Source organism: Mustelus asterias, unplaced genomic scaffold (genome assembly GCF_964213995.1).
Source record: "Mustelus asterias unplaced genomic scaffold, sMusAst1.hap1.1 HAP1_SCAFFOLD_1586, whole genome shotgun sequence".
In the NCBI taxonomy this organism is placed as follows: Eukaryota; Metazoa; Chordata; class Chondrichthyes; order Carcharhiniformes; family Triakidae; genus Mustelus; species Mustelus asterias.
This window is the reverse complement of record NW_027591531.1, coordinates 43,346-67,046: the sequence shown is the minus strand read 5'-3', so window position 1 is coordinate 67,046 and position 23,701 is coordinate 43,346. Positions and strand designations below refer to the sequence as shown.

The 23,701-nt window shown below is 48.4% G+C and overlaps 1 protein-coding gene across 1 annotated transcript; it reads left to right on the top strand.

The window, feature by feature from the left end:
- Positions 1 to 582: 582 nt before the first annotated feature.
- Positions 583 to 23,701, top strand: LOC144488458 (urotensin-2 receptor-like). The gene is made up of 3 exons (XM_078206529.1): positions 583 to 622; positions 15,260 to 15,292; positions 22,683 to 23,701. The coding sequence occupies exons 1-3, from the start codon at positions 583 to 585 to the stop codon at positions 23,699 to 23,701; spliced, it is 1,092 nt and encodes a 363-aa protein (XP_078062655.1).

The following is a 23,701-nucleotide window of genomic DNA, read 5'->3' as shown; positions in this document are numbered from 1 at the left end:
ATATAGTGTTCAATTCTGGTTGCCACACTACCAGAAGGATGTGGAGGCCTTGGAGAGGGTACAGAAAAGATTTACCAGGATGTTGCCTGGTATGGAGGGCATTAGCTATGAGGAGAGGTTGGAGAAACTTGGTTTGTTCCCACTGGAACGGCGGAGGTTGAGGGGAGACCTGATAGAAGTCTACAAGATTATGAGGTGCATGGACAGAGTGGATAGTCAGAAGCTTTTTCCCAGGGTGGAAGAGTCAATCACTAGGGGGGCACAGGTTTAAGATGCGAGGGGCAAGGTTTAAAGGAGATGTACGAGGCAAGTTTTTTATACAGAGGGTGGTGGGTGCCTGGAACTCGCTGCCAGGGGGAGGTAGTGGAAGCAGATACGATAGTGACGTTTAAGGGGCGTCTGGACAAATACATGAATAGGATGGGAGTAGAGGGATATGGTCCCCGGAAGGGTAGGGGGTTTTCGTTCAATTGGGCAGCATGGTCAGTGCAGGCTTGGAGGGCTGAAGGGCCTGTTCCTGTGCTGTAGTGTTCTTTGTTCTTTGGCACAGACAAGTTGGTGGAGAGGGCAGTCAGGTGGCAAATGAAGTTGAACGTGGAGAAGGGCGAGGTGATACATTTTGGTAGGTGATGTTGATAGACAACATAAGATAAGGGGCAAAGTTCTTAAAAGGTGTGTGGGAGCAGAGGGAGTTGGGTGTATATTGAAGGTGGCAGGAGATGTGGAGAGAGCAGTTAATAAAGCATTTAATATTCTGGGCTTTATTAATAGGGACACAGAGTACAAGAGCAAGGAGATTATGCTGAACTTATACAAGACTCTAATTAGACCTCAGCTGGAATATTGTGTAGAGTTCTGGGTACCACACTGTAGGAAGATTGTCAACACATTGGACAGAGTGCAGAAGAGGTTTACAGGAATGGTTCCAGGGATGAGAAACTTCAGTTTTGAGGATCGATTGGAGAGGTTGGGACAGTTCTCCTTGGAGAGGAGAAGGCTAAGAGGAGACTTGATAGAGATGTTCAAAATCCTGAGGGGAGCTGGACTGAGAGAAACTGTTCCCACTCGGAAAAGGATCGAGAATGAGGGGGACACGGATTTAAAGTGATTTGCAAAAGAGGTGAATGTTGGTGTGTGAGGAAAACTTATTCACCCAGCGTGTGGTTGGGATCTGGAATGCGCTGCCTGGACGTATGGTGGAGGCAGGTTCAATTGAGGCGTCCAAGAGGGTGTTAGATGATTATTTGAACAGAAACAGGGAGACGGGGGAAAAGGCAGGAGAATGGCACTAAGTCACGATGCTCGATTGGAGAGCCAGTGCAGACACGATGGGCTGAATGGCCTCCTTCTGCACCGTAACAATTCTGTGGTGTCACCAATGCGACAAATCAACGTTGTCCAATGTAAATAGTCCTTGCAGAGAGCCAGCCTGGACAGAACAGGCCTCTGTCCCTGCTGTAAACATTCCATGGTCACATCAGGTCAGTCATGAGCCCCAGGAACCTGAGTTCAATTCCGGCCTCGGGTCACTATGTGGAGTTTGCACGTTCTCCCCGTGTCTGCATGGGTTTCCTGCGGATGCTCCGGTTTCCTCCCACACTCCAAAGATATGCAGGTTAGGTGTATTAGCATAGCCAATCCACCCAATCTGCACATCTTTGGAGTGTGGGAGGGAACCGGAGCACCCAGAGCAAACCCACGCAGACACGGGGAGAAAGTGCAAACTCCACACAGACAGTGACCCGAGGCCGGAATTAGGAGTGTTGAGGGACAGATGACCAAAACTTTGGTCAAGGAGGTAAGATTCAGGGAGCCTCACAAATGAGAGGGTCGAGGAGAGAAGTTCAGAGCTTAGGCCCCAGGTGACACGGTCACTAAGGTCTGAACGACTGTAGACTAGAATTGGAGGCACGCATGTTACACTTGGCCTAGGGGGGGGGAGTGTTCCACGCGCCAGAACTGATTGAAACATAGAAAAAAACTACAGCACAAAACAGGCCCTTCGGCCCCACAAGTTGTGCCGAACATATCCCTACCTTTTAGGCCGACCTATAACCCTCCATCCTATTAAGTCCCATGTACTCATCCAGTAGTCTCTTAAAAGACCCTATTGAGTTTGCCTCCACCACCACAGACGGCAGCCGATTCCACTCGCCCACCACCCTCTGTGTGAAAAACTTCCCCCTAACATTTCCCCATACCTACCCACCAGCGCCTTAAACCTATGTCCTCTCGTAGCAGCCATTTCTACCCTGGGAAAAAGCCTCTGAGAGTCCACCTGATCTATGCCTCTCAACATCTTATATACCTCTATTAGGTCTCCTCTCATCCTACGTCTCTCCAAGGAGAAAAGACCGAGCTCCCTCAGCCTATCCTCATAAGGCATGCCACTCAATCCAGGCAACATCCTTGTAAATCTCCTCTGCACCCTTTCAATCTTCTCCACATCTTTCCTGTAATGAGGCGACCAGAACTGAGCACAGTACTCCAAGTGGGGTCTGACGAGGGTCTTATATAGCTGCATCATTATCCCCGGACGGAAATCTGTCGAGTTCCTGGCAAAAAGATCTCCAGCGACAAAGAAAAACTAATCATCTCGAGAAACTCAGTGGCAGTTTTATGCGTTCAATGGCTCGCCCTGGCTGTGGAGTGTGACGTAGAGTCTTGTAGACAGAGGGCGTGTGGTTATTGACAGGGGTGTCAAACCGAGAGAGAGTGAATCAGAAATCACAAAGTGACGCGATGCAGCTTAATCAATTGAACACCAACAGAGAGAAATCTGGCAGTGCGGGGGGGGGGCAAGGAACCACACCACAGGACAGGCTCCGGATCAGGTCGCTGTCTAACTGCGCATCCAAGATCCAAACACCATGACTGAAATCTCTCACAATGCCAAGATGGGCTAAGAGTTTCAGAACAAAAGAATTTACACTTATAAAGCACCTCTCGTGACTGTAGGAAGTTCCAAAGCACCTTCGAAGCCAATGACTTACCTTTTGAAGCCCAGTCATGGCTGTAGGAAATACAGTAAGAAGTTTAACAACACCAGGTTAAAGTCCAACAGGTTTATTTGGTAGCAAAAGCCACACAAGCTTTCGAAGCTCTAAGCCCCTTCTTCAGGTGAGTGGGAATTCTGTTCACAAACAGAGCTTATAAAGACACAGACTCAATTTACATGAATAATGGTTGGAATGCGAATACTTACAACTAATCAAGTTTGATTAGTTGTAAGTATTCGCATTCCAACCATTATTCATGTAAATTGAGTCTGTGTCTTTATAAGCTCTGTTTGTGAACAGAATTCCCACTCACCTGAAGAAGGGGCTTAGAGCTTCGAAAGCTTGTGTGGCTTTTGCTACCAAATAAACCTGTTGGACTTTAACCTGGTGTTGTTAAACTTCTTACTGTGTTTACCCCAGTCCAACGCCGGCATCTCCACATGTAGGAAATACAACAGCCAAGGGGCGCACAGTAAGATCCCACAACTTGATCATGGCCAAGTATTAAGGCTGCCGATTCAAGCGTTGAGTCAGGGATCAGAAACATGGTGGCACAGTGGTTAGCACTGCCACCTCACAGCGCCAGGGACCCCGCTTCAATTCCCGGCTTGGGTCACTGTTTGGGTGGAGTTCACACGTTCTCCCCGTGTCTGCGTGGGTTTCCTCCAGGGGCTCCGGTTTCCTCCCACAGTCTGAAAGATGTGTTGGTTGGGGTGCATTGACCCAAAGAGGCGCCGGAGTGTGGCGACTAAGGGAATTTCACATTCATTGTAGTGTTAATGTAAGCCTTACTAGTGGCAAATAAATAAATAAACTTTAGGTAGAACTCGAAACACAAACAGGGATCAGCCATGATCTTATTCAATGGCGGGACAGGTTCAAGGGGCCTACCTCTGCCTCTACCTTTTGTATGTTTGTAAATGTTTGGCCACTCTTAGAATCATAGAAGAATCATAGAATTCCTACAGTGCAGAAGGAGGCAATTTGGCCCATCGAGCCTGCACTGACCACAATCCCACCCAGGTCCTATCTCCGTAACCCCACTTATTTACCCTACTAAGGGGCAATTTAGTATGGCCAATCCATAGAAACATAGAAAATAGGTGCAGGAGTAGGCCATTCGGCCTTCGAGCCTGCACCACCATTCAATATGATCATGGTTGATCATACGCTTTCAGTATCCCACTCCTCGCTTTCTCTCCATACCCCCTTGATCCCTTTAGCCACAAGGGCCACGTCCAGCTCCCTCTTGAACATATCTAACAAACAGGCCCCCAACAGCTTTCTGTGGGAGAGAATTCCACAGGTTCACAACTCTCTGAATGAAGAACTTCTTCCTCATCTCAGTCCTGAATGGCTTACCCCTTATTCTGAGACTGTGACCCCTAGTTCTGGACTTCCCCAAACTCTTTTAATTCATTCATGGGACATGGGCGTCACTGACTGGGCAGCATTTATTGCCCATCCCTAGTTGCCCCTTGACACTGAGTGTCTCACTCGGCCATTTCAGAGGGCAGTCGAGAGTTAACCACATTGCTGTGGCTCTGGAATCACATGTAGGCCAGACCGGGTAAGGACGGCAGATTTCCTTCCCTAAAGGAACATTAGTGAACCAGACGGGTTTTTCCGACAATTGACAATGGTTTCGTGGTCATCAGTAGATTCTTAATACCAAATTTTTTTGGATTGAATTCAAATTCCACCACCTGCCGTGGGCGGGATTCGAACTCAGGTCCCAGGTTACTAGTCGAATTTCTGGATTAATAGTCCAGCGATAATACCACTAGGCCATCGCCTTCACACAGTCATCCAAGGCCCGAATCGAACCCGGGTTCCTGGCGCTGTGAGGCAGCAGTGCTAACCACTGTGCCACCGTGCTGCCCTCTGCAGGTGAGGACAGAGAATCTCCGTTCATTGCAGTGGGGGCAGAGAATCCCACTGGCATGAACGGCCAGAATAAATGTTACGTATCCCCTTATGGATTAAGGGTGCATTAAGAACTACGAGGTGGTTTAAAGTTTATTTATTAGTGTCACAAGTAGGCTTACATTAACACTGCAATGAAGTCAGTGTGAAAATCCCCTAGTCGCCACACTCCTGTTTGGGTACACTGAGGGAGAATTTAGCACAGCCAATGCGCCCTAACCAGCACGTCTTTCGGAGTGTGGGAGAAAACCGGAGCACCTGGAGGAAATCCAGAGGAAATCTGAAAGGCAGAAAATGTCGGGAATGTTCAGCTGGTCTGGCAGCGTCTGTGGAGAGGATTGAATTAAATCTGCATTCTCCTCACTCTCAGAACCACTTGCCACATGCCAGCCTCAGCTCCTTCTCTGTGCCATTTCCCCCGTCGCCCTCTATTCCTCGATCTATCAAATATTTATCCACTTCCACTTTAAATACTTCTAATGATCCAGCCTCCAGCACCCTTTGGGGCGGAGAATTCCAGAGATTCACCACCCTCTGCGAGGAGACATTTCAACACTCCTCAGTTTGAAATGATTGGCCCTTTATCTTGTAGCGATGTCCCCTTGTTCCAGACTCTCCCACTGGTGAAAACATCTCACCATCTACCCTGTCCGGCCCCCTCAGGATCTGATATGTTTGAATAAGGTCACCCCCTCACTCTTCTAAACTCCAAGGAATACAGAGCTGGACTATTCAGTCTCTCTTGATGGGCCAACCCTCTCATAGAAACTAGAAGCAGGAGGAGGCCATTCGGCCCTTCAAGCCCGCTCCGCCTTGCTAAATTGCCCCTTAGTGTGCAAAGATGTGTAGGTTAGGAGGATTAGCTGGGTCAATACATGGGATTACGGGAATGGGGCCTGGATGGGATGCCCTGTCAGAGAGTCAGGGCAGAATCGATGGGCCAAATGGCCTCCTTCTGCACTGTAGGGATTCCCTGCTTCTATGAAGGGAATATCAGGACATATGACCCAAAGTTTGGTCAAAGATTCAGATTTTAAGGAGCGTCTTAAAGGGGGAGAGAGATGTTGAGAAGTGAGCCTAATTCCAGAGTGTCGGCCCAGACAGCTGAAGACACTGTCGAGGATGGAGGAGCCATAAAAATCCAGGATACACAAGAGGCTGAATCAGAGGAACGCGGAGATCGCGGAGGGATGGAGCCAGGCTGTGGAGGAACGTGTACACGAGAATGAGAATTTTTAAATCCTAGTATTCTGTCTCGTGTCCTGGCCTCAAACAATATCGTCGAATCAGATCTTCTGATTTTGTTTGAAGCATTAACATGCAGAGGGATCTGGGCGTACAGGTCCACAGTTACCTGAAATTGGCAACACGATGGATAAGATGGTCAAGAAGGCATATTGCATGCTTGCCTTCATCAGTCGGGGCATAGATTATAAAAATTGGCAAGTAATGTTGCAGCTGTATAGAACTTGAGTTAGGCCACATTTAGAATACTGCATAACGTTCTGGTCGCCACACTACCAGAAGGATGTGGAGGCTTTAGAGAGAGTACAGAAAAAGTTTACCAGGATGTTGCCTGGTTTGGAGGGTATTAGCTATGAGGAGAGATTGGACAAACATGGTTACAAACTTAGCTAATTAGAATCCCTACAGTGCAGAAGGAGGCCATTTGGCCCATTGAGTCTGCACCGACCACCATCCCACCCAGGCCCTATCCCCATAACCCCATGCATTTACCCGAGCTAGTCCCCCTGACACTAAGGAGCAATTTAGCACGGCCAATCCACCTAACCCGCACATCTTTGGAGTGTGGGAGGAAACCGGAGCACCCGGAGGAAACCCACGCAGAGACGGGGAGAACATGTGAACTCCACACAGACAGTGACCCAAGCCAGGAATCGAACTCGGGTCCCTCGCACTGTGAAGCAGCAGTGCTAACCCACTGTGCCGAAGTTTACAAAATGATGAGAGGCATGGACAAAGTGGATAGTCAGAGTATTTTTCCCAGAGTAGAAATATCAATTACTAGGGGATGTGGGTTGAAGGTAAAAGGGGGAAGTTTAAAGGAGATGTGAGAGGCAAGTTTTTCTACACAGAGTTGGGGTAAGTGCCTGGAATGCGCTGCCAGAGAGGGTGGTAGAAGCAGATACAATAGCAACGTTTAGAATCATAGAAACCGTACAGTGCAGGAGGAGGCCATTTGGCCCATCGAGTCTGCACCAACCATAATCCCATCCAGGCCCTATCCCCATAACTCCATATATTTACCCCACTAATCCCTCTAACCTATGCATCCCAGGACACTAAGGGGCAATTTTGCATGGCCAATCAACCTAACCCACACATCTTTTGGACTGTGGGAGGAAACCGGAGCACCCGGAGGAAACCCACGCCGACATGGGGAGAACATGCAAACTCCACGCAGACAGTGACCCAAGCCAGGAATCGAAGAGACATCTTGACAGATGCGTGAATAGGCAGGGAATAGAGGGATGCGGACCGCGTAGAGGCAAAAGGCCTTTCGCTTAGAAAGGCGTCATGTGCGTCGGCGCTGGCTTGGTGGGCCGAAGGGCCTGTTCCTGTGCTGTACTGCTCTTTGCTCTTCGACGATTTATTTGACTGCTGGTGGTGGGAGCTGGAAAATTGCCAGCCGCATTCCCCGTGCAATGCAACGGTGGCTCCACTTCAGAAACGGTGACCACACGGTGGTGAAGACTCTGAAACATCCAGGGGTTGTGAGAGGCGCTAGATCCAGACTTTCTGATCAAACAGCGACACCTGTTCCCTTTAATAAAGACAAGAGATTGACAATGAGTAAGACGGAGTAACAGAATGAGGGAAAATACGAGAAACAGAAAATGAGAGAAGGTTAGAAGAGATTGAGAAGGGCCAAAGAGGGCAGCAATGTTGAGTTAGGTGAATGGAAGCAGGGTGTGAAGCAGGAATGGAATTTCACTGGCCAGGAGTGAGTGACGGGCAGAATATCACATTCTTTTTCTCATGTAGACGTTGAGATTAGTGTCTGGGGCACCAATCAGCTGACAAAGCCAGTTAGCAGTCACCAAATTAAACACAGAGCGAGGAGGAGAGGGTGAGAGAGAGATAGAGAGAGAGAGAGACGGGTGAAAGATAGAGGGAGAGTAAGAGGAGGGAAAGAGGGAGAGAAGGAGGGAGGAAGGAAGCATCAAGGGGGAAAGAGGGAGCAAAGGGGAGAGCACGAGAGAAGGGAGAGGCGGAACGGGGGGAAGGAAGGGGTGAAGGAGAGGGAGGGAAGTCAGACGGGGAAGGAAGAGGGGAGAGAGAGAGAGAGAGGAGTGGGCAAGGGAGACAAGGGGAGTGCCAGGTGAAAGAGAAGAAGAGCAAGGGGCAGGGAGAGAGGGAAGAGGGAGAGTGAATAAGACGGAGAGTGGGAGACAAGGAGAGAGAATGAGGGATCGGGGGGAAGCTGTGATGGATAGGGATAAATAGTGAGTTCGCCGCTAATGCAGTAACTTCTCTCTTTTCGTCACATCCCTCTACCCTGTGGATCTCAGCGAGATGATAGATTACGTGACTGACAGATCCTCCCTGTTGGATAAACACCACGTTCAGTTATTGCTTTGGAGCGAGACAGATGGAGAGTAGAGGATCTCACTGACATCAGCTTGTCATTCCCACGCACGTCTCCAAGAGGAATGCGGGAGTCTATTATTCCGAATCGAGTCCGGAAGATTTGGAAAAGTTCATCTGAAGACTGGATAGACTGAGCAGAGCCGAGAGAAGCGGAGAGCAACACTGGATCAATGTAAGGCAGACTCAATCATTCCTATTTCAGATCAATTTAACCTTTTGCCTTCCATCGTCCTCTTTCAATTTGTAATTATCTCCCTCGGCTCCCTCGGCCTGTGTGTTCATTCTTGGTGTGTTCCCGCCCCCCCCTCGATGGCTTGAGTTGGCGATCTATTCAACTGCACGAGGCATCACAGATCAGACTCTGCGAGCATTCACACACAAGTGCCATGGACTGCCTGTATCTGAGGGCTCTGAGAGCAACCACAGGACCCCCTGACTGAGGCCAGGTCACTCAGTACAGGCTGGAAACTAACAGTACTCCATTGTAACTGAATTCTCCCCCCCCCACCATCACTCCTCCCTCCCTGCTCCATCACTAAGGCCATTCTTGGTTCTATCTCAAGGCAGCTGGAGGTTAGAAGAGTGAGAGGGGAATCTCAGAGAAACTGATAAAATTCTAACAGGGTGAGACAGGGTAGATTCAGAAAGAATGTTCCCGATGGTGGAGGGAGTCCAGAACTAGGGGGGGTCGTAGTTTGAGGATAAACCATTTAGGACGGAGATGAGGAGACATTTCTTCACCCAAGGAGTGGTGAGCCTGTGGAATTCATTACCACAGGGAGTAGTTGATGCCAAAACATTGAATGTATTCAAGAGGCGGCTGGATGTAGCACTTTGGGCGAACGGGATCAAAGGTTATGGGGAGAAAGCAGGATTAGGCTATTGAGTTGGACGATCAGCCATGATGGTGATGAATGGCGGAGCAGGCTCGAAGGGCCGAATAGCCTCCTCCTGCTCCTATCTTCTATAAGAACGTAAGAAAATAACTAGGAGCAGGAGTAGGCCATTTGGCCCCTCGAGCCTGCTCTGCCATTCAATAAGATCATGGCTGATCTTTTCATGGACTCAGCTCCACTTACCCACCCGCTCACCGTAACCCTTAATTCCTTTACTGTTCAAAAATCTATCTAGCCTTGCCTTAAAAACATTCAATGAGGTAGCCTCAACTGCTTCACTGGGCAGGGAATTCCACAGATTCACAACCCTTTGGATGAAGAAGTTCCTCCTCAACTCAGTCCTAAATCTGCTTCCCCTTATTTTGAGGCTATGTCCCCGAGTTCTAGTTTCACCCGCCAACTTCCCGGCTTCATTGGGATGCGTTACATGCGCAAACTACAGTGGCAATTTCTCTCTGCCATTTCCATGAACTGATATGAATTCTCCTAGCGCCAGCACACCATTTTCTGTAGTAATGTGATTGTATTTTTCTTTACTTTTTATTTGGAAACAACTTCCCTGCTTCTATCTTATCTGTTCCCTTCATAATGGGCGGCACGGTAGCACAGTGGTTAGCACTGCTGCTTCACAGCTCCAGGGTCCCGGGTTCGATTCCCGGCTCGGGTCACTGTCTGTGTGGAGTTTACACATTGTCTGCGTGGGTTTCCTCCGGGTGCTCCGGTTTCCTCCCACAGTCCAAAGATGTGTGGGTTAGGTTGATTGGCCAGGTTAAAAAATTGCCCCTTAGAGTTCTGGGATGTGTAGGTTAGAGGGATTAGCGGGTAAAATATGTGGGGGTAGGGCCTGGGTGGGATTGTGGTCGGTGCAGACTCGATGGGCCGAATGGCCTCCTTCTGCACTGTAGGGTTTCTATGATTTCTATGATAATTTTATATCTCCCCTCATTCTTCTGAATTCCAGCGAGTATAGCCCCAGTCTACTCAGTCTCTCCTCATAAACCAACCCTCTCAACTCCGGAATCAACCTAGTGAATCTCCTCTGCACCCCCTCCAGTGCCAGTATATCCTTTCTCAAGTAAGGAGACCAAAACTGTACACAGTACTATAGGTGTGGCCTAGAGTAGCACCTAATACAGCTGCAACATAACCTCGCTGTTTTTAAACTCCATCCTTCTAGCAATGAAGGACAAAATTCCATTTGCCTTCTTAATTACCTGCTGCACCTGCAAACCAACTCCTTGAGATTCTTGCACAAGGACACCCAGGTCCCTCTGCACAGCAGCATGCTGCAATTTTTTACCATTTAAATAATAGTCCATTTTGCTGTTATTCCTACCAAAATGGATGACCTCACATTTACCAACATTGTACTCCATCTGCCAGACCCTCGCCCACTCACTTAGACGATCTATATCCCTTTGCAGACTTTCAGCGTCCTCTGCACACTTTGCTCTTCCACCCATCTTAATGTCATCTGCGAATTTGGACACACTACACTTGGTCCCCAACTCCAAATCATCTATGTAAATCGTAAACAATTGCGGTCCCAACACTGATCCCTGAGGCACACCACTAGTCACTGATCGCCAACCAGAAAAACATCCATTTACCCCCACTCTTTGCTTTCTGTTAGTTAACCAATCCTCTATCCATGCTAATACATTACCCGTAACACCGTGCACCTTTATCTTATGCAGCAGTCTTTGGTGCGGCACCTTGTCAAATGCCTTCTGGAAATCCAGATACACCACATCCACAGGTTCCCCATTATCCACTGCACATGTAATGTTCTCAAAGAATTCCACCAAATTAATCAAACATGACCTTCCCTTCATGAACCCATGCTGCGTCTTACCAATGGGACAATTTATAACCAGATGTCTCATGATTTCATCCTTGATGATAGATTCAAGCATTTTCCCTACTACAGAAGTTAAGCTAACCGGCCTATAGTTACCCGCCTTTTGTCTACCTCCTTTTTTAAGCAGCGGCGTCACATTTGCTGTTTTCCAATCTGCGGGAACCACCCCAGAGTCCAGCGAATTTTGGTAAATTACCACTAGTGCATTTGCTATTTCTCCCGCCATCTCTTTTAGTACCCTGGGATGCATTCCATCAGGACCAGGAGACTTGTCTACCTTCAACCCCATTAACTTGTCCAACATTACCTCCTTCGTGATAATGATAGTTTCTAGGTTCTCACCTGCCATCGCCTTCCTGACATCAATTTTTGGCATGTTATTTGTGTCTTCCACTGTGAAGACCGACACAAAATACCTGTTCAATGCCTCCACCATTTCCTCATTTCCAGTTATTACATCCCCCTTCTCGTCCTCTAAAGGACCAATGTCTACTTTTGCCATTTCTATGTTTCGATGTGAGGAGAAATGTCTTCACCCAGAGGGTGGTGAATGTGTGGAATTCACTCCCACAGAAAGTAGTTGAGGCCAAAACGTTGACTGATTTCAAGAAGAAATTGGATATAGCTCTTGGGGCTAAAGGGATCAAGGAATATGGGAGGAAGGGGGGAATCAGGATTTAAAATTTTTAAAAATTAATTTAGCTTCACAAGTAGGCTTACATTAACACTGCATTGAAGTTACTGTGAAAATCCCCTAGTCGCCACACTCCGGCGCCTGTTCGGGTACACTGAGGGAGAATTTAGCACGGCCAATGCACCCTAACCAGCACGTCTTCTGGGCTGCGGGAGGAAACCAGAGCACCCGGAGGAAACCCACGCAGACACGGGGAGAACGTGCAAACTCCACACAGACAGTGACCCGAGGCCGGGAATCGAACCCGGGTCCCTGGCGCTGTGAGGCAGCAGTGCTAACCACTGTGCCACCATGCCACCCACTGATATTGAATTTGATGATCAGCCATGATCAAAATGAATGGTGGAGCAGGCTCAAAGGCCAAGTGGTCTACTCCTGCTTCTAGTTTCTATGTTTCTAAAATTCGGCCTCCGTTGTACAGAGCCATCCATGGTCAGACCCCATTTGGAGTAACTGTTCAGTTGTGAGTGGCCTGTCTTAGGAAAGCTCAGTTGAATTTGCAGGGAGAGGCCGCACCGTTGGTTCACTGGAATAATACTGGGCCTTAAAGAGTTTAATTAGGAGGACAATGCCTTAAAAGTAGGTTGGATTCATAGAATCCCCACAGTGCAGAAGGAGGCCATTCAGCCCATCGAGTTTGCACCGACCACAATCCCATCCAGGCCCTATCCCCATAGCCTCACATATTTTTCCTGCTAATCCCCTAACACTAAGGGGCAATTTAGCACGGCCAATCAACCTAACCTGCACTTCTTTGGACTGTGGGAGGAAACCGGAGCACCCGGAGGAAACCCACGCAGACACGGGGAGAACGTGCAGACTCCGCACAGACAGTGACCCGAGGCTGAAATCGAACCCGGGTCTCTGGTGCTGTGAGGCAGCAGTGCTAACCCACTGTGCCACCGTGCCGCCCTTGTCAAGGCAATCCCTTCCTTGAGTCCTCTCTGTCATCTCCTACAGCCGTACAAAGATCCTCCAAGGCCAGACATTCTACTGTTATGAACGCCTCCCTCTTTCTGCTTCATCATTGATGACCCCAGCCTGTACTCTGTCGTTCCCGCTGCACCCTCCTTACAAAATTACCCCTCGAACTCAGCTTCCTCCAACCTTTCTATTTTTTTGGCACAATATCCATTCCAGAAGGACGTGGAGGCGTTAGAGAGAGTGCAGAGAAGGTTTACCAGGATGTTGCCTGGTATGGAGGGTCTTAGCTATGAGGAGAGATTGGGTAGACTGGGGGTTGTTCTCCTTGGAAAGACGGAGAATGAGGGGAGATCTAATAGAGGTGTACAAGATTATGAAGGGTATAGATAGGGTGAACGGTGGGAAGCTTTTTCCCAGGTCGGAGGTGACGATCACGAGGGGTCACGGGCTCAAGCTGAGAGGGGCGAAGTATAACTCAGACATCAGAGGGACGTTTTTTACACAGAGGGTGGTGGGGGCCTGGAATGCGCTGCCAAGTAGGGTGGTGGAGGCAGGCACGCTGACATCGTTTAAGACTTACCTGGATAGTCACATGAGCAGCCTGGGAATGGAGGGATACAAACGATTGGTCTCGTTGGACCAAGGAGCGGCACAGGCTTGGAGGGCCGAAGGGCCTGTTTCCTGTGCTGTACTGTTCTTTGTTCTTCCTTGCCTCTGGCACCAGGAAGGGTCTCGGAATGTTTAATGCTTTCACCTCAATGTAAGCGGTTGCTGCTATTAATAATAACTGCTCCCTCCCGCTGTCGGGTTCATTGGAGGGTCAGGTAGAGCATCATCATCATCATCATAGAATCATCATAGAATCCTGACAGTGCATGAGGCCATTCGGCCCATCGAGACTGCATGGACTCTCTGATATCTTAATCAAGTCCACCTCACTTCATATCCCCGTCACCCCACACATTTACCACACTAATCCCCCTAACCTACACATCTTTGGACACTAAGGAGCAATTTAGCATGGCCAATCCACCTAACCTGCACATCCTTGGACACAATTTAGCTTGGCCAATCCACCCAACCTGCACATCTTTGGAAACTAGGGGACAATTTAGCATGGCCAATCCACCTAACCTACACATCTTTGGACACTAAGGAGCAATTTAGCATGGCCAATCCACCTAACCTGCACATCCTTGGACACAATTTAGCTTGGCCAATCCACCTAACCTACACATCTTTGGACACTAAGGGACAATTTAGCATGGCCAATCCACCTAACCTGCACATCTTTGGACACTAAGGGACAATTTAGCATGGCCAATCCACCCAACCTGCACATCTTTGGAAACTAGGGGACAATTTAGCATGGCCAATCCACCTAACCTGCACATCTTTGGACACTAAGGGACAATTTAGCATGGCCAATCCGCACATCTTTGGACTGCTGGAGGAAACCAGAGCACCCGCAGGAAACCCACACAGACATGGGGAGAACATGCCGACTCTGCACAGACAGTGACCCGAGGCCGGAATTGAACCCGGGTATCTGGCGCCGTGAGGCAGCCGTGCTGACCACTATGCCACCATGCCACCCGTTTTTAAAGAGAGATAGTGATAGAGAGAAGAACAGAGAGAGAGAGAAAGGATGTGACAGAACTAAAAAGAGCGCGAGGGAGAAAGAATGAGGGAGGAAGTGTGAGAAAGGCAATTGAAAGGAAGCCATGAACTGAGAAAGACAGAGGAAGAGGGTGAGGAGGCAGGGAGAGAATGGTGAGCAGAGTACAAAACTGGGAGAGGGAAAGAGAGGGAGATGGAGAAGTAAAGGGAGGGGAGAGGAATTTGTGAGAAAGAGGTAAGACTAAGATTGTAATCGCTCACATAAAGTACTGATAGTCAGTAACTAGAAAGGCCTCATACTTTGTGACTTGGGAGCTGAAATCTTGGTGGTGTTCTCCGACTCACAACATTCAGATCATGAGTACTCAGGAGACCTCCACCACACTGCATTAACTCAACGCTATTGCCATTGTACAACTCTTCCCCAAGGCTTTGCCCTGCCTGGTTGATGCTCCATAACCAACAAGCTGGGAAAAAAAAATCTTTTCATTCAGAGCTTCCATCTCACCCAGGAGGCTTCAGGCCAATCCACGCCCAACAACCTGCTCTGAAAACTCTGCGCACATTTTGACAGCTGTGACAATTTGTGCCCCGGCAGCTGAAACACTTCACAATGGTCTAAAAACGACCCACAAGATTCTAAATGAAACGTCACTGAACATTCCCAATAAAACAGGTTAATTCATTCTCCCTCGCAATGCTAATGGATCCTTTCAAAAATTCCAAGATCTAGATTCCGGATCTGGATCCAGGTCGGCACCCTAGCCAAAAATGATTTAAAGAGAATCCCTACAGTACAGAAGGAGGCCATTCAGCCCATTGGGTCTGCACCGACTCTCTCTTACACAGTAACTTATCGAGGCCTTTCCCCCCACCCTATCCCCGTAACCCCACACATTTACCATCTAACCTACATATCTTTAGCCACTAAGGGGCAATTTATCATGGCCAATCCACCTAACCTACATGGCACAGTGCTTAGCGCTGCTGCCTCACAGTGACAGGGATTCGATTCCCGGCTTGGGTCACTGTCTGTGCAGAGTCTGCACATTCTCCCCATGTCTGCGTGGGTTTCCTCCGGGTGCTCTGGTTTCCTCCCACAGTCTGGAAGACATGCTGGTTAGGGTGCATTGGCCGTGCTAAATTCTCCCTCAGTGTACCCGAACAGGCGCCGGAGTGTGGCGACTGGGGGATTTTCACAGTAACTTCATTGCAATGTTAATGTAAGCCTTACTTGTGACATTAATAAATAAACTTAAACTTAGTTCTCAACACTGAATCATAGAATCCCTACAGTGCAGAAGGAGGCCATTCAGCCCATCCAGTCTGCACTGACTCTCCGAAAGAGCATCCTACCCAGGCCCCACCTGTGCATTTACCACGGCCAATCCACCTAACCTGCACATCTTTGGAGTGTGGGAGGAAACCGGAGCACCCGGAGGAAACCCACGCAGACATGGGGAGAACGTGCAGACTCCGCACAGACAGTGACCCAAGGCTGGAATCGAGATAGATAAAGAGATAGACAGAGAGATAGACAGAGAGATAGACAGAGAGATAGACAGAGAGATAGACAGAGAGATAGATAGATAGAGATAGTTAGATAGAGATAGATAGATAGAGAGAGATAGACAGAGAGATAGACAGAGAGATAGACAGAGAGATAGACAGAGAGATAGACAGAGAGATAGACAGATAGACAGAGAGAGATAGACAGAGAGAGATAGACAGAGAGAGATAGACAGAGAGAGATAGACAGAGAGAGATAGACAGAGAGATAGACAGAGAGATAGACAGAGAGATAGACAGAGAGATAGACAGAGAGAGATAGATAGATATATATATAGATAGACAGACAGACAGACAGATAGATAGAGAGACAGACAGACAGACAGACAGACAGATAGATAGACAGACAGACAGACTGACTAATAAACAGATGAAAACATCATCGTGGTCCAGCTTTAGTGGTCGATGTAAAAGTTTCCCAGCTCTGGGCAGCAACACAGTTTATTTTCTTATTGCCATCTTCACCCAGTGCAGGCTGGGAAGACCCCAGACCACATTTTGGGACCCCTGGCTCAGTCTCCCACGTACAGCTCATTCACCCACAGAGGTGCTGACAGGAAGGTTCAGCTTTGAACCCAAGGCATCTCACGGTTTTGTGAATCCCTCAGTTCCTTAACAGCATCATTCAGATGTTGAAGTTCACATTCTTCCTCGAACATTTTCAGTGGAGTTAGTCACCAGCAGCCCGTCAGCATTCAGTCAAGGGTTATTTGTTATTTATGAGACATTGCAGATGCTCTGTGGGAAGGAAGACTTGTACCGACACACTCGGTTAAGTTCCATGTGATGTAACTCCGGGAGCAGAGACTGCAACCAAGAGTCAGGAACACACAAAATGAGCTGTCCCCTTGGTCCCGTTTAATCCGTGCCCCTCACCTTGAGCTGGATTCAACTGGAATTTGAGTTTGATTTTTTTTTGGAATAAGCAAGGAATGAATTCGGGTTTTCCCAGTCCACTCTGAACAAAGGCTCTGTCACTGTAAGCATGGAAATAAAAATTGAAAATAAAAATTCTTGCCCCTCAGTGGCTGTGGGGAAAGTTAAGCTCCTTATCTCCATGGTTGCTGGTGACAAAAGAGGGAACCAGGATTCTAAACCTCACACACCTCAACGACACCCCCCAATCATAGCAAAAGCTCTTTCAGAGAGAGAGAGACACTGGGAAAAGGGGCAGAATGGTAAAGAGACAGAGAAATAGGAAAATGCAACACTCTGTATCTAACCCCGTGCTGTACCTGTCCTGGGAGTGTTTGATGGGGGACAGTGTAGAGGGAGCTTTACTCTGTATCTAACCCTGTGCTGTACCTGCCCTGGGAGTGTTTGATGGGGACAGTGTAGAGGGAGCTTTACTCTGTATCTAACCCCATGCTGTACCTGTCCTGGGAGTGTTTGATGGGGGCAGTGTAGAGGGAGCTTTACTCTGTATCTAACCCCATGTTGTACCTGTCCTGGGAGTGTTTCATGGGGAACAGTGTAGAGGGAGCTTTACTCTGTATCTAGCCCGTGTTGTACCTGTCCTGGGAGTGTTTGATGAAAGCTAATGGTATTTGCTACCAAATAAACCTGTTGGACTTTAACCTGGTGTTGTTAAAACTCTTACTGTGTTTGATGGGGACAGTGTAGAGGGAACTTTACTCTGTATCTAACCCTGTGCTGTACCTGTCCTGGGAGTGTTTGATGGGGGACAGTGCAGAGGGAGCTTTACTCTGTATCTAACCCCGTGCTGTACCTGTCCTGGGAGTGTTTGATGGGGGACAGTGTAGAGGGAGTTTTACTCTGTATCTAACCCCGTGCTGTACCTGTCCTGGGAGTGTCTGTGTACTGTTTGAGAACAGATATCCACTCCATCTGACGAAGGAGCTCTGCTCCGAAAGCTTATGGTATTTGCTACCAAATAAACCTGTTGGACTTTAACCTGGTGTTGTGAGACTTCTTACTGGGACTGTTTGACAGGGGACAGTGCAGAGGCAGTGTTTGATGGGGGACAATGAGAGACTGAATATAAATTGATTCATTTCCAGTTCCAATCTTCCTCACTTTGATAATGAGGATGAAAATGAACCTCTTAAAAATCAGGAAATGAAAATTACAGTTCCATTTACTGTTGTGTCTTTCTTGTGTCAATGTTAAGATGAATTTTTATTCCAAAGATACGTACACAGTGTCCTTCCAGAGCCCATTATCTCCATTCATTCCAGTGACAGTTCAGAGATGAATCCTACAAGCAGCTTAAGGAAATCTTTAGGCAAGGCAACTGAGTCAGATGCTGCTAATAAACTGTTAACAATCTCTCCTTTTAAAGAGTAAGATTTATGCAGTTATTCAAATGAATAAACAGCTCTGAGTTTGGCGGTCTGACTGTCGCTACAACAAATCTTTCCTTGAATTAATTCTGATGTTGCCTTCAACAAATTTTGGAATTCCGATCTGTATTTCAGATCAGTGCCATTTTCAGAACTGCAATTCTTCCTTCCTGGGCGGCACGGCGGCACAGTGATTAGCACTGCTGCCTCACTGCGCCAGGGTCCCGGGTTCGATTCCTGGCTGGATCACTATCTGTGTGGAGTTTGCACGTTCTCCCCGTGTCTGCGTGGGTTTCCTCCGGGTGCTCTGGTTCCCTCCCACACTCCAAAGATGTGTGGGTTAGATGGATTGGCTATGCTAAAATGCCCCTGAGTGTTCAAAGATGTGCAGGTTAGGTGGATTGGCCATGCTAAAATGCCCCTTAATGTCCAAAGATGTGCGGGTTAGGTGGATTGGCTATGCTAAAATGCCCCTTAATGTCCAAAGATGTGCGGGGTAGGTGGATTGGCTATGCTAAATTGCCCCTTAATGTCCAAAGATGTGCAGGTTAGGTGGATTGGCTATGCTAAAATGCCCCTGAGTGTCCAAAGATGTGCAGGTTAGGTGGATTGGCTATGCTAAATTGCCCCTTAATGTCCAAAGATGTGCAGGTTAGGTGGATTGGCTATGCTAAAATGCCCCTTAATGTCCAAAGATGTGCGGGGTAGGTGGATTGGCTATGCTAAATTGCCCCTTAATGTCCAAAGATGTGCAGGTTAGGTGGATTGGCTATGCTAAAATGCCCCTGAGTGTCCAAAGATGTGCAGGTTAGGTGGATTGGCCATGCTAAATTGCCCCTTAATGTCCAAAGATGTGCAGGTTAGGTGGATTGGCTATGCTAAAATGCCCCTTAATGTCCAAAGATGTGCGGGGTAGGTGGATTGGCCATACTAAATTAACCCCAGTGTTGGGGGATTAGCCGGGTTACGGGAATAGGGCCTGGGTGGGATTGTGGTCGGTCCAGACTCAATGGGCCAAATGGCCTCCTTCTGTACTGCAGGGATTCTATGATTCTCACACGTAGAAGGACAGTGGGTTATTCACCAGTGTTCGGTCAAACATTCTTCACACGACTTTGCTCTCCGGCATTAACTTTGCAATTTAATTCTGGTCTCCCTCCAGCGAGTCAGTCTCTGATCTTGATGGAGTCAGTCAGCAAATCGAGGCTGGAGCAGCGCATTCAAAAATACATTGTTTCTTTTATGTTAATCTTTTTATTCATTCATGGGACATGGGCGTCGCTGGCTGGCCAGCATTTATTGCCCATCCCTAGTTGCCCTTGGAGGGCAGTTGAGAGTCAACCACATTGCTGTGGCTCTGGAGTCACATGTAGGCCAGACCGGGTAAGGCCGGCAGATTTCCTCCCCTAAAGGGTATTAGCAAACCAGATGGGTTTTTCCGACAATGGTTTCATGGTCATCAGTAGATTCTTAATTCCAGATATTTTTTATTGAATTCAAATTCCACCATCTGCCGTGGCAGGATTCGAACCCGGGGTCCCCAGAACGTTAGCTGAGTTTCTGGATTAATAGTCTAGCGATAATACCACTAGGCTGCCGCCTCTTCTGAAACTGTTTTGCCTTATTTTGGACAAGTAGCCTCAAGAATCCCAACTGAATGGTTATTAAATTGACACTAAGGGGCAATTTAGCATGGCCAATCCACTTAACCCGCACATCTGTGGACTGTGGGAGGAAACCGGAGCACCCGGAGGAAACCCACGCAGACACAGGGAGAATGTGCAGACTCCACACAGACAGTGACCCAAGCCGGGAATTGAACCCGGGTCTCTGGTGCTGTGAGGCAGCAGTGCTAATCACTGTGCTGCCGTGCCACCCTTGGTTTGTCCTATTAATACCACAAACAAGGACAGATCAATACCAGTGGGGAGGCAGTTACTGGACTAGCAATCCAGAGACCCAGGATAACGCTCTGCGGACCCGGGTTCAAATCCCACCACGGCAGATGGTGAAATTTGCATTCAATAAAAATCTGGAATTAGAAACATAGAAGAAACAGAGAAAAACTACAGCACAAACAGGCCCTTCGGCCCACAAGTTGTGCCGAACACATCCCTACCTTCTAGACCTACCTGTAACCCTCCATCCTATTAAGCTCCATGTACTCATCCAGGAGTCTCTTAAAAGACCCCATTGAGTTCGCCTCCACCACCACTGACGGCAGCCGATTCCACTCGCCCACCACCCTCTGTGTGAAAAACTTACCCCTAACATCTCCCCTGTATCTACCCCCCCAGCACCTTAAACCGGTGTTCTCTCGTAGCAGACATTTCCACCCTGGGAAAAAGCCTGTGAGAGTCCACCCGATCTATGCCTCTCAACATCTTATACACAATAAGAATTAAAAGCCTACCGATGACCATGAAACCATTGTCGTAAAAACCCATTTGGTTCAGGAATGTCCTTTAAGGAAGGAAATCATAGAATCCCTACAGTACAGGAGGAGGCCATTCGGCCCATCGAGTCTGCACCAAAAACAATTCCACCCAAGCCCCATCCCTTTTACCCCATGTATTTACCCCACTAATCCCCCTGAAACTAAGAGTCAGTTTAGCATGACCAATCCAGCCAACCTGCACATCTTTGGAAATCTGCAGTCTTTACCCGGTCTGGCCTACGTAAGTTCAAAAGTTCATAAGATATAGGAGCAGAATTAGGCCATTCGGCCCATCGAGTCCGCTCCGCCATTCGATCATGGCTGATATGCTCCTCATCCCCATTTTCCTGCCTTCTCCCCATAACCCTTCAACCCATTCCCAATTAAAAATCTGTCGAACTCCTCCTTAAATTTACTCACTGTCCCAGCATCCATCGCACTTTGGGGGAGTGAATTCCACAGATTCACAACCCTTTGGGAGAAGTAGTTTCTCCTCAACTCTGTTTTAAATTTGCTAACCCTTATCCTAAGACTATGAACCTCTCGGCCTAGAATGCCCCACAAGAGGAAGCATCCGCTCCACGTCTACTTTATCCATACCTTTTATTATCTTGAATACATGTGACTGTGGTTGACTCTGAAGTGGTCCAGCAAGCCACTCAGTTCAAGGGCAATTGCAGATGGGAAACAGGATGTGGCCGGTGATGCCCACATCCAAATGATTTTTTTTTTTAAAGTACAGGGTTGACACAAATCCAGGGGTTCCTCCTCGAAGTTGCCAATCACACAGGGCATGCGCCAGGCAAGGATGGAGAGAATGGAAAAGAGTAAATCAGAGGGGAAAGTCACATCTTGCTCAACTATAATTTCTCCTTGTACCAGGGTACAAAAGCATCGGCAGACACTGGGCAGCATGGTGGCACAGTGGTTAGCACTGCTGCCTCACAGCGGCAGGGACCTGGGTTCGATTCCCGGCTTGGGTCACTGTCTGTGTGGAGTCTGCACGTTCTCCCCGTGTCTGCGTGGGATTCCTCCGGGTGCTCCGGTTTCCTCCCACAGTCCGAAAGACGTGCTGGTTAGGGTGCATCGGCCGTGCTAAATTCTCCCTCAGTGTACCCGAACAGGTGCCGGAGTGTGGCGACTGGGGGATTTTCACAGTAACTTCACTGCAGTGTTGATGTAAGCCTTACTTGTGACACTAATAAACTTTCATAGAATCATAGAAACCCTACAGTACAGAAGGAGGCCATTCGGCCCATCGAGTCTGTGCTGACAACAATCCCACTCAGGGCCCTATCCCCGCAACCCCACATATTTGCCCCGCTAATCCCTCTAACCTACGCATCCCGGGACACTAAGGAGCAATTTAACCTGGCCAATCAACTTAACCCGCACATCTTCGGACTGTGGGAGGAAACCGGAGCACCCGGAGGAAACCCAAGCAGACACGGGGGAGGATGTGCAGACTCCGCACAGACAGTGACCCAAGCCGGGAATCGAACCCGGGTGAGGCAGCAGTGCCAACCACTGTGCCACCTGTGCCTTTAAAAACTTTAAACTTAAACACTGCTGGGTGCTTCGGAAGTTGGGGGCCAGGGATACAGGAAAGAAGACATAAATCATGGGAGAAAACAAAGAAAATGTCTGCTTGTGAGGAAAGAAAGTCAAAGAAACCTTGTACTAATCAACAAAATGCATGGTTAATTTCTTTTTAGATGCCCTGAAACAGAAAAAGGCGGCTTGCGGAAAACTAAGAGGCAAAATGGAAGGGATCGGCAACAGTCAACTCACAAAGGGCAACCTGAGCAACAACTCCTCCCTTCAAAGTCAAGGGAGTACAAACGAGATCCTGATTACCTCGCTGCTCGGAGGTGTTCTGGCCGTCATGTGTATCTTTGGTTTGGCGGGCAACATCTACACCTTAGTGATCATCAACCACTCGATCAAGCCTGCCGGCTCCATGTACGTCTACATCACCAACCTGGCACTGGCAGACCTCCTCTACCTCTTCACCATCCCGTTTGTGGTGTGCACCTACTTTGCCAAGGATTGGTACTTTGAGGAAATTGGCTGCAGGGTCCTCCTGAGCCTGGATCTCCTGACCATGCACGCCAGCATTTTCACCCTCACGGCCATGAGTGTGGAGAGGTACAGGGCCGTGGCCTCGCCTCTTGACATCAGGGCTTCGAGAGCCTGCCGAAAGGTGATCACTGGGGTCATCTGGTTGACCTCTGGCATTTTGACCTTACCAATGGTGGTTATGATCCATTTGAAAGAAACGGCCAACCCAACTGGATCGCCCAAGAGAATTTGCTACCCGACCTGGAAGCCTGAGGCCTACAGGACGTACCTGACCGTTCTATTCAACACCAGCGTTTTGGCTCCAGGTGTTATCATTGGCTACTTATACATCCGACTGGCACTCACCTACTGGATCTCAGGCCAAATGATTCTGGGCAACCGGAAACGTACCCTGAAGCAGAAAGTCCTGTATATTATTTTTAGCATCATCCTGGCATATTGGGCCTGCTTTGTCCCGTTTTGGATCTGGCAGTTGGTCAAGCTTTACAACTACGAATCGTTGAGTTTGACGCCCCCGGCCCACATGTATATCAACTTCTTTGTGACCTCCCTGACCTATAGCAACAGCTGCGTCAACCCCTTCCTCTACACGCTGCTCACCAAGAATTACAAGGACTACTCGGCGCACCGCGGCAGAAGTTCGACCGAGCGTGTCACCTTTAAGAGGTGGCCAAGAGAGAGCCAAGGGTCGGAGAGGTCAGTGGCACCAAGGGAGGCAGCAAAGGCGACTCAAGTCGGGGTGGGGGTCCAAGGAGAGACATCGGGCAGCAGCATCTAA

Coding starts and splice junctions, on each gene's coding strand:
- LOC144488458 (XM_078206529.1), top strand. CDS start 583: ATGAAGTTGAACGTGGAGAAGGGCGAGGTGATACATTTTG. Junction 623..15,259: donor GGGCGAGGTGATACATTTTG/GTAGGTGATGTT, acceptor AAAAATTCCAAG/ATCTAGATTCCGGATCTGGA. Junction 15,293..22,682: donor ATCTGGATCCAGGTCGGCAC/CCTAGCCAAAAA, acceptor AAGGGAGTACAA/ACGAGATCCTGATTACCTCG.